The sequence below is a fragment of the Hypanus sabinus genome, chromosome 3 (genome assembly GCF_030144855.1).
Source record: "Hypanus sabinus isolate sHypSab1 chromosome 3, sHypSab1.hap1, whole genome shotgun sequence".
In the NCBI taxonomy this organism is placed as follows: Eukaryota; Metazoa; Chordata; class Chondrichthyes; order Myliobatiformes; family Dasyatidae; genus Hypanus; species Hypanus sabinus.
In genome coordinates, this window is record NC_082708.1 from 21228309 (window position 1) to 21248484 (window position 20176).

Below are 20176 nucleotides of genomic sequence, written 5' to 3' on the forward strand. Positions count from 1 at the left end.
TCCAGAACTAAAGAGGTCCGACATTACATGATAATGACTATTACTCTTTATTACAGCTATACATTATTCTTATCAAGACAAAAATTTGAAATGAATTAAAAATACACATTTTCTGCCATAAAACATTTCATAGGTATGTAGTAGTTAAAGCATTGATTATTTTCACATCTATTCAGAGATCTTTGGACAAAAACGACCCCAATGTCAAACAGTTAAAATTGGAATTACATCAAATTTAATAAATTACCAGTATATTTCACATAAATTTTGAAATATAGAAAATTTTCATCACAAAACCTGAGATACCAGTATGCAGCTCTTAGTAGGTTAAATATTATCTTTAGGTTAATCACAAAGCTAATACATCCAGTGTGAGAATAAATAATTATTAGGAGATGAATCCATTATTTGAGAACATTTTAATTATTAATCAATTTTTCAATGTTATTGTTGGGGTTAAGGCTGGAAGAGGCTGCAAAAAACTGCCTGACCTGCTGAGTTCCTCCAGCGTTTTGTGTGTGCTACTATTAATTGCCCCACTCCTAATTATTATCAAACTATTTATTTGTTGAGGTATGGTGCAGAATAGGCCTTTCGATCTGTGCTTTCAGCAACCCACAATTTAATCTTAGCCTAATTACGGGACAATTTACAATGACCAATTAACCTACCAACTGGTCTACCTTTGGACTGTGGGAGGAAACCGACACAGTCACAGGGAGAACGTACAAACTCCTTACAGGCAGCAGTGGGCATTGAACCTGGGCCACCTGCAATGTAAAGTGTTGTGCTGACCACTATGCTACCACATTTGTATTAACCCTAACATAAAAATATCGATCAATAGCATCAACATATTATTGAATTGGAGATAGTGATCAATATGACAGATATTCAGTACCATAAGTAGCCCAAGTCAGGGAGCATCAGTGAAGTGCCTGGGTCATAAGACAGTCCAGCAGGGGAAGTGTTTGGAGTTAATGCTATTGCTAAAATTTCATTCAGGATCCATGTCTGAACCCGCACTAACCTTGATGACACACCCACACTTGAAAAACAATATAGAAACACAATTACTCATAGATGGGAACTGAAAATACAGGAAGATGAATTCCAAAGTTACCACTGTCTCAGGGTAGAACATCAGCAACAATAATCCTTTTTCTCAAAACACTTTAATCATCTGCACATCCTCATTTTTGTTGTAAGTTGTGCATTTCATAATTTTGAAAATTCCAAAAATCCCTTTTAAAAGTCTATAGACTAAAACACACTTTTGCCCTCAAAATTATAATGACTCCAAATTCTTTCAACTTCAATAAAAATGCAAGGAATTTTGAATCAGCTGCAATATTGTTGTAAATTCTCATTAACATGAATTACCGATAAACACATGTTCCAGGGATGAAAAGGTAAAACTATTAATTCACACTTGTACAAACTGCTGTTTGCAAACCTCTTCATGTCCACTCTGAGCTCAGTATTCAGTAAAGCAACAATGCAGCATTTACGAAGGTCATAAAGGGAATGAAGAAAATTAGTTTCAAGGCATCACATGACAAGATTGCCCTCTTCAAAGTAACATGTCCAACACAAAGGCAGACTGAAGTTCATGAAATACCAACACAAATGGGAATTGCAGTTTAGCATTTAAGAATTGTTGTCCAACATTTTGGTTACTTGCCAACATTTGGAACAACAGAGTCCGGGCAACAATCCAGTTCTAAACTCCTGCCAAAAAAAAAACAGGACACAAGCTTCTACTCGGTAGTGTCTACTTAATAAATTAATGTGTATTAATATGAGGGAGGGGAAGCAACCTGTGCATTGGTAATGGAAACTGGTTCACATTAATCACACCAAGTTCATGAAACAATATGTTAAATCCTTTCATTATTGTGTTCCACATATCTGACAATGTTCACTGCTGTCCTGATACATATCTGGCCAGAAACTGAACTACGACTGCGAAGTGGTCCGTAAATTCTTTGGTTTTTCAGTGTCTCTTTGATGTGACTTTTCTTAAGTCAGTGACTGAAATGTTGAACTCCTTGAACATCTGCAGAAGTATAATCCCAACTGAAACTGTAGTAAACCCACACAGCATTGCAAGGAAGTCTACAAAGCTAACATCACTCCATTCTTGGAAGAGGATTCCAGATGCTAATATGACTAAAACTGTAAAAAACACATAGTATACAGCACCGAATATAGAGGAATCAAAGTACTGCAATGCCTTATTAATGTAGATAAACTGAAGAAAAATACTGCAACCCAGTGTTACTAGCAGAATGATAAAAAGGCTCAGAGCTCTTTTATTTAGCAGGTTTTTGTGAAATGCATCTTGAGCAGCTAAGCCAATGCCTTTACTGCTGGGTACGGTGAAGGTGCCCAGTAATGAACAAATGCTAATATAGACAATCATGTTGGTAGAGCCATGAGAAGGTGCAATCCAGAAGATCAGCAAGACGAGAATCGCCAGAACAACACATACATATCCAAGAAACACTGAAAAGAAAGAAAAACAATTTGAGAAATGCCTAAGTTTTTTAAAACTGCTACGTATGCGTGGAACAAAAACAACAATGGAGTAGTACAATTAATGTTTTTACTGAATTAATGTTAATAACGGTACAAACTGGGCAACTTACGGTTAGTGGGCTATGAAACGGGCCTGCTAAGACAAAAAAAACCATGCACGCTAGAAAGCCTGTGCCCAAAAGATGAGTGCTTTCCGCACATAGGAAGCCCAATCAATTCACTGCTTGATCAACTGGCCGCATGCACACTTGCTGCATTCTTGCAACAGATCCGATACAATTCAAAAATTTATTTCTCTTCACCCAGCCCTCTAAGACAAACATTTAGTGGGTATCACAATAAAAATTGCTATAGTGTCCCCACACCCGCCACAGTTAAAGGGGAGCAAGTGCTAGGATTGGTGCTGTACAGATCTACAATTTTATTTTCATCTCCGATTCTTTGATTGATTTTGGGGCTTCGCTGAATCAGTTACTTTGAACCACACGTTATAACAGCAAGTATTTAAGGTTAATCAAGTTTGGGTTTCCCTCTTTTGCTAGACGACACTGGATCATTCTAATTAAAATAAATAAAATCAACAAGCACCAAATGGAAAATAGAACATAGAACAGTACAGCACAGCATGTTGTGCCAACCTACTCAATGATCAATCAAACCTTTCTCTCCTACACAGTCCACAACTCTCCATTTTTCTAGCATCCATGCCCCTATCTATAAGTCTCTTAAATGTGCCTATTGTACCAGCCTCTACAACTACTGGCAGTGGATTCCAGACACCAGCCACTGTGTAAAAAGACCTAGATCTGACAGCTCCTCTAAACTTTCCTCCACTCATCTAAAATGGGTGCCCTCTGGTATTGGGCATTGCTGCCCAGGGGGGAAAAGGCACCGGCTGTCTAAGTCTCTTATTCACCTCTATCAAGTCACCTCTCATCCTCCTTTGCTCCAAAGGGGAAAAGCCCTAACTGACTCAACCTTTCCTCATAAGATGTGCTCTCTAATCCAGGCAGCATTCTGGAAAATCTCCAAAAAACTCTCTCTAAAGTTTTCACATCCTTCCTATTACGAAATGACCAGAACCGAAAACAATACTCTAACTGTGGTCTAACTAGTTACAGGGCTGCAACATTAACCTCATAGCTCTTGAGCATCATATGCCTTCTCAAGCACCACATCAAATTACATGGCAACTTTGAGGAACCTGTGGACTTGGACCCCAAGACCACTCTGCTCAACAACACTACTGAGAATCCCGCCAGTAGCCTTGTACTCTACCTTGAAGTTTGACCTTCCAAAGTGAATCACTTCACATTATTCTGGACTGAACTCCATCTGCCACTTCTCTGCCCAGCTCTGCACCCTGACTATATCCTGTTGTAATCTGGAATAATTTTTTAAACTATCTATAAACTTTCATGTTTTCTGCAAACTTATTAGCCTACTCTTCCTCATACAAGTCAGTATTTTTTTTAAAAAAATCACAAAAAGTAGGAGTCCCAGTACAGATTCCTGAAGAACACCACTGATCATTGACCTCTGGACAGAATACACTCCATCTACTACTAACTGGCAAGCCAATTCTGAATCCAAGCAGCCAATTTTCCAAGGATCCTATGCCTCATGACTTTCTGGATTGGCTCCCCATGGGGAACTTTGTCAAATGCCTAAAATCCATGAATGCCACATCCACTGCTCTGTCATCATCAATTCATTTAGTCACCAACTCAATAACTCAATTAGGCTCATGAGGCCTGTCCCAGCACCTCACAAAACCATGCAAGATTATCCTTCTCAGAATGCTTGTAAGTCCTGCCCCCGAGGACCCTCTCCATTAGTTTACACAGCAAACAGTGGTGTAACAGTTAGTTAGGTTTGCTGCCTCACAGTTATGATCACTGGTCATAGCTCAAGAAATTGAAGATGGGATGACAGGATGACAAACACAAACTCAATATCAAATCACTTTCAGATAATAATTGAGTGAGTCAGAGATAGATAAAAGATTAGTTGTATAATTACAATCTGGCAAGCAAAGGCAGATCTGTGTACACAGGGGACAGTTCTGAACAGGCAATATCCTTGACTAGGCATGCTAGTTAAATGAATCATGAAAGATGCTTATCACATGGAATAGACACAAGGGATTCTGCAGATGCTGGAAATCTTGAGCAATACACACAAAATGCTGGAGGAACACAGCAGGCCAGGCGGCATCTAGGGGGGGAAGTAAACCTTCAGTCATTTCGGGCTGAGACCCTTCATCAGCACCCGATCACAGAGTTCCAATGAAGTGTCTTGCCCTGAACGTTTACTGTTTACTTCCCCCTATAGCTGTTCCCTCAGCTGCTGAGTACCTCCAGCATTACCTTTTGTCTGTTTATCACATGGTATAGTGGGTTCCAGAAAACTCCAGAGTCATTTGATGATAAGCTTTTAGAGTTGATGGAGTATGATTTCAAGGTAAAGTTCAAGCTGAACTAACAAGAGGAATGTTTGCTGGCTCTGGGCCTATACTCGCTGGAGTTTAAAAGAATGGGGGGGGTTTCTCATTGAAACCTATCAAATATTGAAAGCCCTAGATAGATGGGATGTGGGAAAGATGTTTCCTATAGCGTGTGAGTCCAGGACCAGAAGACACAGCCTCAGAACAGAAGGACATCTGTTTAGAACAGATAAGGAGGGATTTCTTGAGTCAGAAGGAAGTGAAACTGTAGAATTAATTGCCACAGTTGACTGTGGAGGCCAAGCCATTGGATACATTTAAAGCAGAGGTTGATAGGTTCTTGATTAGTAAGGGTTTCAAAGGTTTGCAGAGAGGAAGCAGGAGAATGGGGTTGAGAGGGATAATAAATCAGTCATTATGGAACGGTAGAGCAGACTCAATGGGCCAAGTGGCCTAATTCCGACCTATGTCTTATGGTCTAACCAGCAGCAGTGGATACAGTTCACAGTGTTAGCAGGCATTGGTGGCTAATGAATTAGGCACATCAATGGCCAGTGTTAAGATTTTTTACACATCCACTGTTTCTAAACTGTATTAATAATAACAACATTTTCTTTTATTTTCATGTATATAGCACCTTTAAAACAACACAGCACCCCGAGTTGTTGGGCAATGCGATTCACAAATCAGAACACACATTCAATTTTACCTGGATCTAGAAGTTTTTCTTCAAGTTGCACCCTTGATGTTATATTGTCTGTTTTTGGAGCATGAATGAGGAGTATAATTGACCCTGCACAACTTAGCACACATCCGAGTTTGCCAAACAAGTTTAACTTCTCTTGCAACATATAGGAAGCCAAGAGTGACCTGGAAAACAGATCAGGATAGTAGAGGTGAGTGCTCATACACAAGCACACTTTAAAAACTTCTAAACTCACTTTGACAAAACAAATGACCAGATTCCTGCTCTTCAATCAATGGATACTTTATTAGGTAAGCAGGCACACCTGCTTGTTAACACAAATATCTAATCAGCCAATCATGTGGCAGCAACCCAATGCAGAAAAAACATGCAGATATGGTCAAGAAGTTCAGTTGTTGTTCAGACCCGACACCAGAATGGGGAAGAAAGCATAAACATGCAGAAGTCTGCAGATGCTGGAAATGCAAAGCAACACATACAACATGCCAGAGGAGCTCAGCAGAAAAGGGAGCATCTATGGTCCTGAAGAAGGGCCTCAGCTTGAAACAGTGATTATCTATTTATTTCCATAGATGCTGCCTGACCTGTTGAGTTCCTCCAGCTTTTTGTGTGTGTAGCTTAGAATAGGGAAGAATTGTGATCAAAGTGACTCTGACCATGGAATGATTGTTGGTGTCAGATGGGGAGGTTTGAGAATCTCAGAAAATGCTGATCTCTTGGGATTTTCACACATAACAGTCTCTGGAGTTCACAGAGAATGGTATGAGAAATGGAAAAAGAACATCCTGTCAGCAGCAGTTCTCTGGGTAAAAACACTTTCTTAATGAAAGTGGTCAGAGGAGAATGGCCAAATTGGTTCGAGCAAACAGGAGGGTGACAGTAACTCAAATAACCACACTTTACAGCGATGTGCTGAAGGGCATCTCTGAGTGGACAAAGCCTCACATATTGAAATGGATGGGCTACAGCAGCTGAAGATCATGAATGCACACTCAGTGGCCCCTTTATTAGATATAGGAGGTAACTATTAAAATGGCCACTGAGTGTAACATTGCATTCTCAACAAGTATTTAATATTGGAATTGGTTCACTATGTTACAAGTACCAAAATATAGCTTTTGTCTGTGTATTATCCTGGCAAAGGCATTTCCCAAATTATTTGGTATCCGTAGTTCACTGGATTCATACCAAGTTAGAATAAATTGAATTATAATTCTGAAGTGTTAAACATTTTAAATTAGAATAACTTGATAATTCATGAACTCCATGTTTGCATTGTCCTTCATGTTGGAAAACAATTCAACCAAATCACCTAGCATTTAAAGTTAGAACCATTCACGGCGGATATCAGTGTATCAGCCAGTTACCAACTTATTATTTATGAAACAGTTGATGGAACATTGGTGCTTATTCTGCAGTGATATTACACAACCCCCTTCTTTACCCTGGTCACCTCATTGACATTAAATCGATGTGTATAATCTATTTTATGTATTTATATTTATTGTTCTTTTATTATTGTGTTCTTTATCTCATTGTGATTTTTTGTGATGCATTGGAGTAAAAATTATTTTATTCTGCTCTAAACTTGTGTACTGAAATGACATTAAACAATCTTGAAACCAAAGTTCAGAGTTCAAAGTACATATAATATCAATGCATGTATACTATACACAACCTTGAATTTTGAATTCTTACAGACGTAAAGAAACTTATTCTTTTGAAGAAATGAATGCTTACAAAACACAAAGAAACCCAACAGATCCGCACAAAAAAGTCCGTCAAACAACCAATGTGCGAAAAAAAGAACAAATTGTGCAAGGTAAACAAATTATACTCAAAACCAAAGTTCATGAAAGTGAGTCCACAGCCACGAAGTCAGTTCATCATTACAGCTGGTCCAAGAGCCTGTCAGTTGCAGGCCACAGCTTCAGTACAGCACAGGGATGAGTAAACCTTGCGGACCAGCGGGCTGAACACCACCCCGTCGCTCACCTCCAGCCCCAGTGCCCCAACCTTGCCAACCTGGCCCTGAACTTAAATTAGCCAAACAAACATCAGCTCGTTCCACTGTAACCTCGCAATAGCTTCAATGAAAAACAATTTCCATGCCACATGTCAACACAGATGTACCGTCAAATAAAGAGCTTACCCAAATGGTACACCAAGGGCTCCAAGTGGAGTCACCAAAGCAGCAGGGGCAGTGTTGTAGGCCAAGAAGTTCCCGATTTGACCCAGTCCCACTGTAAAAAGGAGAAAAATCAGAAAATATTAACTTACTCACAAAACAAACGTGTTTAGGCACTCATTTAAAATTACATACCCAGAAGACTATAAAAGGAGGATAGTACAATCTCACTGCAGGATGAGCATCAATGTAACCAGTGGTTTCAATTTCCCAACCTTTGATCTGGAACAGGGGTTACCAGCCTTTTTTTATGCCATGGACCAATACCATTGAGCACAGGCTTTGGGAACCCCAAGATGAGAATCCCAGACCCACCTGTATTAAAGACAGCAAACCTAGAAAGTAACAGAACATAGAACACTACAGCACAGTATATATAGGCCCTTCCGGCCAGGATGTTGTGCCTATTTAAGTTTCTTAAATGCCCCGAATGTATCTGCCTCTGTCATGCATCTACCACTCTCTGTGTAAAAAATAAAGTCAAATATTAAAGAACATACATTTAAAGTGAGTGAGGGAAAGCTTAAAGGAGATGTGCGGAACACAGAGCCTACTCTAAAATCAATCTAATCCTTCCTTCCTACATAGCCCTCCACTTTTAAACTATTAATAATTATAGTAACCAGTAATATCGTATGGCAGGTGGTGTAGTGGCATCTGCACGAGTGGTCCCCGGTTCAAATCCGGCTGGCTCCTTGCAAGCTTGCCATCTGTACTGTGTTGAGCATCAAGCTCGCAACTCATCCTCGTAAAAAAAAAGGACAAAAAATGCTAAAGAAACAGCAAGGTTGCTGCCCGATGAAGCTCAAGGCATGGAAAGGAACAACTAGTAATATAAACTATAAAATATTGTTTAAAAGACTAATAGATTTCTGGCACAAGAACCTACTGCATTTTATTATTTTTACTCTAACATTTTATAAATCCATAGAAATCAAGCTTTCCTAAAACTAATGAAGGCAAAACAGATGAGTTATTCATAGTTAAAAACCTAACTCATAATTTTCATCAGTAAAGTCAAAAGACTCTTCAGTTTATTCCCTTACACTCATCATAAATGGAAAAGTTTATGAGAACTAATTGATGCACTGTTAAGTTACCAATTCCTTCTAGTCATGACCTGTCATATTTACATTATCTTTTAAATTTAAGAGAGGAAGTTTTTTTCCTCATTTCCTGGCCAGTAAAAATAAAATCAATGAAGTTTAGGCTGGAAAATACCTGGATTTAATCACTAGCCTTTGTTGCACTAAAGTAACCTCCAGGTAACTAGCCAGCAGACAGCACAGATTTTGATCAAGCTGGAAGAAAGCAATTAAAGGCAAACATTTATGAGAAAAGTAAGAAAAAAAGGAAAAAGAGAAAAAAAGGAAGAAAAGGAAAAGAGGAAAGAAATAGAAGAACAGAAATAGAAAAGAAAGAGTAAAAGATACAACAGAACAATCTTTTTCCAGGATGACTTCACCACCTCTTCCCCAAAACATGCTCAACTTTGCTAGCTTCTCTTATTTCCAGCCTCCGAAATTGCAGCAAAAAACTACTCGTGCAATATCCATGACCCACAGACACAGTTCCTCCTCTGGTTATGCATATTCCCACGACAACATGACTTCAACAACAAGTTACATATGTGTTTTTTTAAAAAAAGATAGCAAAATCTCCTAAGCACTTCACCGGAGCGTTTTGATACAAAATTTGATACCACTCAATGACTCTGACATCTACCATCATGAAGTGCTTCGAGAGGCTAGTCCCAGTACCCATCAGCTCCAGCCATCCAGCCAACCTCAATCTATTGCAGTTTACCTAAGCAGTATGCAGGTGGATGCCATCTCCCTGGCCTTACATTCATCTCTGGAGAACTTAGTAAAAAAAACACCTACATCAGACTTATTTTTACTAACTATCGCTCTGCCTTCAATATTATCACTTCAGCCAAACTCATTACCAAACTCTGGACCCTGAAAGTTGATTTCCAGTCTGCAACTGGATTTTTGACATCCTGACCAACAGACAGCAGTCAGTAAGGATAGGCAGCAACATCTCTGACACGATTACTGGTGTTCCGCAAAGCTGCATTCTCAAGTCCCCAACTCTGTTCCCTGTACACTCGTGACCATGTGGTCAGATTCTGGTCTAACCCCATCTACAAGTTAGGAAATGATACAAAATTCAAGATCGTTTACAGTGCACAAGTGTAAAGGAGAATGAAATAATTGTTACTCAGAATCCAATGCAGTACAAAAAGATAAAGAATGATTAAGAATAATAATTTATAAAAACACAATAAATATGCAGTGAATTGGGCCATTGGTTAATCAGGGCAGCCACTTATTTGGGCAACTTTTAAAGTACAAATATTAATCAAGAAAAGAGCCAGGATTCCCTTTGTTTGCAAAACTATCCCACTTATTTGGGGCAGGAGACTGTTGCCAAACAGCTTCTAGCTATCATTACTTGCGTGCATTTGTGTAGCCATGGTTCAAGCAAACAGTTTTTAAAATAGCAGCAGCTGTGTGTGTATGCATGTGTTCAAAAAGCAGCAATTTTTGTCACTGACTGTTGGTGAGAAATAAACAGTAAGACAATTCAGAACTGCTTTGCTCACTGTGGTTTAAAGCATTCAGGCTTGGCATTGCCGGAAACGGCCGGGAGTGAAAATGAAATGATTTCACCACTTCAACAAGTTAAAAGCTACAAAGAATTTAAACGGCATCGACAATCAACTTGATTTTTTTTTTCATTTCATTCACAATGAAAATTTGGAGGATGCAATCATTGATAGCATTGTATGAAGGCAGTCCTTATCTGGACGAGGTGTCTTGGTTGATTTTATTCACTTAGTCAAAAGAATGCGCCAAGATGTATTCCTCAGTTGATGAGTATGAGGAACTAATACAGTTTTATTGGCAGTGGTATTGGCAGTGTTCTAACTTGTCCTATATTTCATTTAAATTCATAATCTGCAGTTCAGTTTGTCTTTTTTATATGGTACTTTAACTATTTCCATGAAACTTCCACTAATTGGGGCAGCCACTTAATTGGGCTAAGAATGTACAAGTCCCAATGTGTCCCATTCATGGGAAGCCACTACAAATATACAAAATTGTTTATATGCATAAAATGAATTTTATGTCCACTAAGTGATGCTAGGTACAAGAGTGTCTGTACATAAGGTGAAAGCCGGGCAATGATAAAATAGTGGTAATTGGGAGTGTGTAGGGCTGGCGGTGTTGATCAACCTTACTGCTTGGGGAAAGTAACTGTTTTTGAGTCTAGTGGTCCTGGTGTGGATGCTACATAGCCTCCTCCCTGATGGGATTGGGACAAACAGTCCATGAGCAGGATGGGTGGGATCTTTCATGATGTTACTGGCCCTTTTCCATCACCTTTCTGTTCACATGTCCTTGATGGCGGGAACACTTGTGCCAGAGATACTTTGGGCAGTTTAGATTATCTGTTGTAGGGCCTTCCTGTCCAACCAGTATAGTTTTTGTACCCTGCAGTGATGCTCTCTATTGTTGGGATGCTCTCTATTGTGCATCTGTAGGATGACATGAGTATTGGTTTGCATAGCCCAGCTCTCTTCAGCATCCTCAGAAAGCAGAGGCATTGTTGAGCTTTCCTGATTGTGTAGAATGACACCACCACAGTGGGTAGTGTCCGAAACAACAATCACGTTGGAGTGCAGGAAAGCGACAAGGGGGCCTGGTGACATGGTGTGAAACAACAAGCTTTCCCTCAACATCAACAAACGAGCTGGTCATCAACTTCAGAAAGAAGGAGGGGGTGGAAATGGTACACATTTTCCTGTCTATATCAACAGTGTTGAGGTGGATTCTCTCCAATGACAACACATCCTTTCTGAGATATGGGGCCCAAAACTGCTGACAATACTCTGAGCACGTACCACTGAGCTCAAGGACAGTTTCAATCCTGTTGTTACCAGATTCTTGAATGGAACTGCTGTACGATAAGTTGGACTGTTGAGATCTTGCACTTTATTGTTTCCTTGCACTGCACTTTTTACTGTAGATTTTACACTTTGTTCTGCATGTTGTTACTGTTTTACCTCGTTCTACCTCAATGCCCTGTGTAATGATTTTGATCTGTATTCTTTTCACTGTTTCTTGGTGCATGTGACAATAACAAACCAATAAAACTTGATCCTATGTAACACAAGGTGATTTTATGACAACAAACAAAAACTTTGTCAAAAAGGTAGAGATTGAGAAGCATTTTGAAGGAGGCAGAAGAAAGAAGGATTAGAAAAAGAATTTTAGAATATTAGAAAACTAGATGGTCTAGGCTTTGTCCCCAAATGTGGAAGAAGTATTTGATTAGAGCAGGGGTTCCCAACCTTTTTTATGCCATGGACCCATACCATTAACTGAGGGGTCCGTGGACCCCATATTGGGAACCCCTGGATTAGATGAATACGCTGATCTCATAGGATTTTATGGGCAGATCAGACTACAGTTAGAAGTGAAAAAAAAAGACAACTATCTTGGAAGTAGGAATGAGCATTTTGAAAACTGATACGTACTTCCTAAAGTTCCAGTCCACCAAATCAATTCCGTTAAATAGGAAGCTCCTGTCAAAAGAACAAAGTTGATATTTTATTATTTTAACCATAAGAAAAAAAAATCAGGCTGTACTGATTTTTGAAGGAAAGTTACATCACAAATTTGCGTCTGCACTTCTATTTCAAGTACCTCTCCTTTAACACCTGAAAAAGACTGTCAATAGGCAGGGGGACCACATGCCTTTGACCAAGCATTCAGATTGACCTTAGCAACACTGAGATTTGTTTGAAGGACTGATCCTTTATTTGACATGCTTTCTCACACACACCACACTCACGCTGGTAATAGAGAAATGCTTGGTCACGTAGGTGCAATTGGGTGGCAAGGGATCACTGGGCCAGAAGGGGCTGTTACCGTGCTGCATCTTTAAATAAAAATAAAGCATGTATTATTAGCTCCAGTCACATGCATTCCAGTACAGTGTAACCACAATTACGTTAGACTGTTACAAAGTGATCAAAAAGTCCAAACTTCCTCAGATGGCTGGTTTACATCCCACTTCCACTTGCATTGTGAAATTAATTTTAATTCCCCAATTTCAGTATTGCCTTTTTGTCTGTAAGACTTTTAATTTCATGATACATAAAGAAATCTATTGGGGAACAATGCCACTTCTCTTTCAATATTTTTATTATATAAATTGCATGAATATAAATACAAAATTCATAAGGATACAAGTAATATGAATTACATTACATTTAAATCACTGTAATATGATCACAGTATCCCATATTCCAAATCAATCATGTAGGAAAAAAATTGAATTATGAAATGAAATGAAATAAAATAATTGTATTTTATTAAAAAACATAATAAAATGTTTTATTATTTTACTACCAAAATGAGCTGGTTGGTGAAAAAAGAGAGAAAAAAACCTTACCATATATTAATAATGGCTCAGATCCATACTTTAATAACAGTTCAAAGATTATGAAAATAACTCAGAAAGGGTCCCCATAACATGAGAAAATCGTGTTTAAAATCAGAAATCGAACAACGAATCTTCTCTAGATCAAGGCACAACATAACGTCAGATAGTCATTGAACATGAGTGGGCAGGGCAGCCTCCTTCCCCTTGAGCCCTCCTGGCCATAAGAGACATAAAGACCAAAACCTGCAAATTAGGTGGCTTCAGTTTTGTAATACTATCCTCAACAATACCAAACATGGCAGTCAAGGGATTGGGCTTAAAACTAACATTGAAAAGTGCAGAAAAAGTTTGAAATACATCTTTCCAAAATTTTTCAAGGCTTGGACACTTCCAAAACATATTAATTAACGTGGCCACTCCATTAGTGCATCTATCACAGTAGGGGGAAATATCTGCGTAGAAATAAGAGAGCTTGTCTTTAGACAGATGAACTCTATGTACCACTTTGAATTGTAATAAAGAATGATGAGCACATAATGATGAAGAATTAATCTATTTTAAAATACTCTTCCAGCTCTCTTCAGATATGAAAATCTGTAAATCCTTTTCCCAGTCTCCTTTAATTTTATCTAAAGAGGCCTTTTTCAGTCCCAACAGCAGACCGTAAATGTAAGATATTGAACTGTTGTCAAAGGGTTTCAGATTAAAAATTGTATCTATTATATTCTTATCTGGACTTGTAGGGAATGTATGTAGTTGGGATCTTAAAAAATCTAAACTGTAAGTATTGAAAAAAATGAGTATTGGAAAAGTTAAATTTTGTTGAAAGTTGTACAAAAGAAGAGAGAGATTCCCTCCATCAAACAAATCCTGATATCGTTTAATACCCAATCGATCCCATTCTTTAAAAGACAGGTCAATTAAAGATGGTTTAAGAAAACAATTAGAAAAGATGGGACTTGAGAGGGAGAATCTCAATAAACCAAAATGTTTTCTAAACTGTAACCAAATCCTCAAAGTATGTTTGACCACCACATTGTCAGTTAGTTTATTTAAAGATGAAGGAAGGGAGGATCCAAGTAAAGAAATAATTGAAAATTTTATAACAGAGTTGACTTCCAAAGAAACCCATACAGGGCAATTCTCATGGTTAATGTAATATATCCAGAATGTAATATTTCATATATTAACTGCTCAATAATATAATCTAAAATTAGGCAAGGCAAAGCCTCCATTCTGTTTGGTTTTTTTGTAGGTGAGCTTTATTTATTTCAGTTTTTTTTGTCCTTCCATGTATAGGAAGAAAGAATTGAATCTAAAGAGTCAAAAAAAGATTTATGAATAAAAACAGGCATAGCTTGAAAAAAGTGTATAAATTTAGCTAAAATATTCATTTTAATAGAATTAATTCGGCCAATCAGTGATAAAAGAACAATGCCACTGAATTAGGAGAGACTGTTGCCACACAGTTTCCAACTACCATCAGTCATGGGCACTTGTGTTGCCATTAAGACACTAAACCGTGATTAGAGCAAACAATTTTTAAATAGTTTCAGTTGCGTGTGTTTGTGTTCAAAAAGCAGAGATTGTTATCACCGAGAGTTGGTGAGAAATAAGCAGCAAGACAATTTCGAACTATTTTACTCACTGTGGTTTCAAATATTCAGGCTTGGAGATGCTGGAACCAGCCATGAGTGAAAATGAAAAGATTTTATTCCTTAAACAATGACAGAACTACGAAAAGTTTTAAGCTATTGACAACCATCTTGAATGTTACAATGAAAATGAAGATTTGGAAGATGCAATTGTTGAAAACGTTGTGTGAAGGCAGTCTATTATTTGCACTAGGTGTCTATGCTAATTTTGCTCATTACAGTCAATCAAAAGAACACAGCAGCATGTTGGTTGTCCATTGTTTCTAACAATGATGGCAAAACCTGTGAGGGAGAGTTTTAAAATGGAAAAGCTATTGCACTGGAACAGTTCCACTCTCTCAACCTCTGAAGTCCGGGTCCAAATGTACAAGTAGTCATCACAAGCTGGGGTCTTCCTGGCTGCAGTGAATAACCAAGACTTCTTCCATGCGTTATCATGTCCCGCACTCTCAATTAAAAAAAAGCAGATGGTGCATTGGGTACTTGTCTTCATTTCTAGAACCTGAGACCATAAGATAGGAGCAAAATTAGGCCAGTCAGCCCATCAAGTTTGCTCCACTATTCAATCATGGCTGATATATTATCCCTCTCAATCTCATTCACCTGCCTTCTCCCCAGAACCTTTCATGCCCTTACTAATCAAGAATCTATCGACCTCCATTTTAAACATATCTGATGACTTGGCCTCCATGGTCGTCTGTAGTAATGAATTCCACAGATTCACCACCTTCTGGCTGAAGAAATTCCTCATCTCTGTTCTAAAGGGATGTCCTTCAATTCTGAGGCTGTACTTCTTGGTCCTAGACTCCCCCACTACTGGAAATGTCCTCTCCATGTCCACTGTATCACAGCCTTGCAATATTCAATAGGTTTCAATGAGATCCCTTCTCATTCTTCTAAACTCCAGTGAGTAAAGGCCCAGAGCCATCAAATGCTCCTCATACACTAACCCTTTCATTTTTGGGATAGTTCTCAAGAATTTTTCTGGGCTCTCCAATGCACTGGACCACAGGATTTAACATGGAATTCCTGGTGCATAGGGTAATCCAAAGCTGGAGTACTGCGTGCATTTCTGGACACCACACTATAGGAAGGAGATAATTTCATTAAAGAAGGTGAAGGGGATGTTCTGAGGAGTTACAAGCTGCAGGTTTGAGGAGCGACTAAATTTTTTTCCTTCGGATGGTGAAGACCAAGAGTTAAACTGATAGAGGCATAAAAAAATCTGTATTTGGTATAGAATGGAGCAGAGATGTTGTGTAATTATGTCATTTCTATTGTGCTGTGACTGGAATTGCACAGAGTACACCAGCTGTGGATTATCCTATACAATATTGCACCATAACATTCCTGTTAATATTCTGTGCTCCAACTAATGAAGGCAATATACAATATGCCTTCCTGACCAACTCTTCCACTTGTCCAGTCACCTCCAGGGGTATTTGGACCTGTCCATTAGTGTCTGTTTGTTTCTCACAGCAGAGGTATTTAAACTAAGGGCACAGGTTTAAAGTAAGAGCGGAAGGTTTAGAAGGGAAAAGAGGCATCAGAGGGTAGATGAAATCCGATACATATCATCCAGGAGGTTGGAGCCAGCAGAGACTCTCAACATCTTAAGAAGATCAAGAAGAAGGGTTTCCAACCTTTTCCTACCATTAACGAGGGGTCTGGGGACCCCAGGTTGGGAACTCCTGATCTAAACAAACACCCATAACACCAAAACAGAGAATGCTGCAAGCCAAATGCCAGGAAATGAGATTGGCATGGATGTACACTCCATTTTTGACATGGACCTGGTGGGCCAAAGAACCTGTTTTTACACAGCATGATCCCACGACTCATGAACTTGCATTTCTAGCTGCAAAATATCATTGATCTGAAATCCCAAACATTTAAAGCCTTTTACTGAGCTTTAAAATCACAGAACAGTAAACTTTAAAAAAATAAACCATAAGATATTGGAACAGAATTAAGCCAATCAGCCCATCGATCCTGCTCTGCCATTTGATCATGGTTGATTTATTATCCCTCTCAACCTCATTCTCCTGCCTTCTCCCTGTAATCTTTAACACGTTACTAAACAAGACCCTACTAACCTCAGCTTTAAATATACTCAATGACTTAACCATCTGTGGCAATGAATTCCATAGATTCACCACTCTCTGGCTACAGAAATTCCTCCTTATCTCTGTTCTTCTAAGGCTGCGGCCTCTGGTCTTAGACTCTACAACTATTGGAAACATTCTCTCCCATATACATTCTATCAAAGCCTTTCAATAAGACCATAAGATACAGGAGCAGAATTAGGCCACTTGGCCCATCGAGGCTGCTCCGCCATTTCATCATGGCTGATCTATTTCCCTGTCAGCCTCAGTCTCCTGCCTTCTCCCCATATCCCTTCATGCCTTGACTAATCAAGAATCTTTCAACTTCTGCCTTATATTTCCACAATATACTCCACAGCCACCTGTGGCAACAAATTCCACAGATTCACCACTCTCTGGCTAAAGAAATTCCTCCTCATCTTCATTCATTTTCAACCTCTCAATGCCACTGGTGGAAGTTCCCACTTGCTTCAAAAAGGCAACAATTATAACAGTGCCTAAGAGGAATAATGTGGGCTGCCTAAATGACTATTGCTTGGTAGCACTCACATCGACTGTGATGAAATGCTTTGAGAGGTTGGTTATGACTAGACTGAACTACTGTCTCAGCAAGGACCTGGACCCATTGCAATTTGCCTATCGTCACAACAGGTCAATGGCAGACACAATCTCAATGGCTCTCCACACAGCTTTAGACCACCTGGACAACACAAACACCTATATCAGGCTGGTATTCTCTATATACCCATGACTGTGTGGCTAGGCATAGCTCAAAAACCATCTATAAATTCGGTGACGATACAACCATTGTTGGTAGAATCTCAGGTGGTGATGAGAAGGCGTACAGGAGTGAGATAATTCCAACTAGTGGAGTGGAGTCACAGCAACAACCTGTCACTCAACGTCAGTACGATGAAAGTGCTGATTGTGGACTTCAGGAAGGGTAAGACTAAGGAGCACATACCAATCCTTATAGAGATCAGAAGTGGAGAGAGTGAGCAGATTCAAGTTCCTGGGTGTCAAGATCTCTGAGGATCTAACCTGGTCCCAACATATCGACGTAGTTATAAAGGAGACAGGGCAGCAGCTATAGTTCATTAGGAGTTTGAAGAAATTTGGCATGTCAACAAATACACTCAAAAACTTCTATAGTTGTACCGTGCAGAGCATTCTGACAGGCTGCATCACTCTCTGGTCTGGGGGTGGGCAGGGGGGCTTCTGCACAGGACCGAAAAAAGCTGCAGAGGGTTGTAAATCTAGTCAGCTCCATCTTGGGTACTAGCCTACAAAGTACCCAGAACATCCTCAGAAAGGTAGTGTCCGTTATTAAGGACCTCCAGTACCCAGGGCATGCCCTTTTCTCACTGTTACCATCAGATGGGAGATACAGCAGCCTGACGGCACGCACTCAGCGATTCAGGAGCAGCTTCTTCCCCTCTGCCATCCAATTCCTAAATGGACATTGAACCCTTGGACACTATTTTAAATATACAGTATTTCTGATTTTGCACATTTTAATCTATTCAATATACACATACTGTAATTGATTTACTTATTTATTATTAGCTTATTATTTTTTCTTTTCTATATTATGTATTGCATTGAACTGCTGCTAAGTTAACAAATTGCAGGTCACATGCTGTTGATAATAAAGCTGATTCTGATTCTAAATGGAGGTCTCTCTATTCTGAGGCTGTGTCCTCTGGTCTTAGACTCTCCCACCATTGGAAACATCCTCTTCACACCCACTCTATGGAAGCCTTGCCTCATTGGATGGGTTTCAATGATATCACCCTCATTTTTCTGAATTCCAGTGAGTACAGGCCCAGAGCCAACAAACATTCCTCAGATGATAAAATAATATTCAGTAGTTTTCATACTCCCGACAAGTGTCAACCTATTAAAATTAAGTAATTTCACTTTTTGTGTTAAACCAGCTCCTTCTCAGTTAAACTAATGGGCGACTGTTTTAATTAAAACAGAATGATTTGAAAATACTATGTCATAAGTATTACAACCCATCGTTTCAATATTAGATTAAAAAAGGTATACAATTAAAAGCAAAATCTGTAGCAAAGGCAAGACCACATTCTTTTTTAGATAACATTTCACATTTCCATTTTAAAATTAGTAGAAGTTGCTTAGGAACGGATGGGGATTTTTTTGGCACATAATCAGGCGAAAATAAAACATTCGGTACTGGCATTTTGATATCTACACATTGCAACATCATTATAGCGCATTTCTGCCAATGTGAAAGGGCAGGGCAGATTGACCAGGCAATTGAATTCTTTTTAGCAGTCGGCTTTGGTGCAGTAACATCGACAACACTGACCATTCCAGAATAAAGCAAGGTTTAATTTGGAGAATTCACGCTTTTTTTTTGATGGCGAGTGGACGTGTCTACACACCTCTGCTCTCAGCACGAAGGATGCCTTTCCTCTGCAAAACGAAAGTGGAACCGTTCACTAAACTGGACAGCACGGCGATGGCAAGCCCCGTGCGAGAAGCGGCATTCTCCTCCATCAAGGACAAGTATCGATCCAGAAAGCCACTCCCAGATCAACCCAGCCAACTTTCAACGGGCTCTCTGCATTCCCACCCTTTTAAAAGCCAGCTGGCGTAGAATAGTTTTAATAACGTTAAATGCGTTTAAGTTTCAACCTGTTAGAAATATTAATCATCAGGGTTTTTTTCCCCACCAGAAGCAACGGCTTCCGCATCCTGCTCCTTTCTGCGCAAGCGCAGTAGAGAAGTGTACAATTAATTGCGAAGAGTCTTTTCGAGGTTCCTCGCCTTCCGGGCAGTGACCTGACCGTGCTGCAAGTACCGGGAGGCAAATTTTGATGTTGATTTTGCCAATAAATATTTTATGCTAGGATAATCAATAATCAGATTTGCCTTACTTCTTTTTCAATATGACATTGGGTTTAAGCCACTTTGATAACAGAAAATTACACGCCACACTCTTGCAAGTTGTGACCAATTAAGTGTTTTCCCAAAGGAACAAGAGAAACCGTATTACTAATTAGTTCACTAATCTTTTAAAAATCTGAGGTTGGATAAACTTGCTCAGAG

At 39.2% G+C, this 20176-nt stretch overlaps 1 protein-coding gene across 1 annotated transcript; it reads right to left on the reverse strand.

Moving 5' to 3' along the window:
- Window positions 1-181: 181 nt before the first annotated feature.
- On the reverse strand, window positions 182-19819 carry nipa1 (NIPA magnesium transporter 1). The gene is given in 6 exon segments (XM_059963842.1): window positions 182-2018; window positions 2021-2508; window positions 5697-5857; window positions 7846-7936; window positions 12428-12475; window positions 19510-19819. Coding segments are annotated over 6 exon segments (1041 nt in total). The 5' UTR covers window positions 19625-19819; the 3' UTR covers window positions 182-1880.
- Between the last annotated feature and the right edge of the window lie 357 nt (window positions 19820-20176).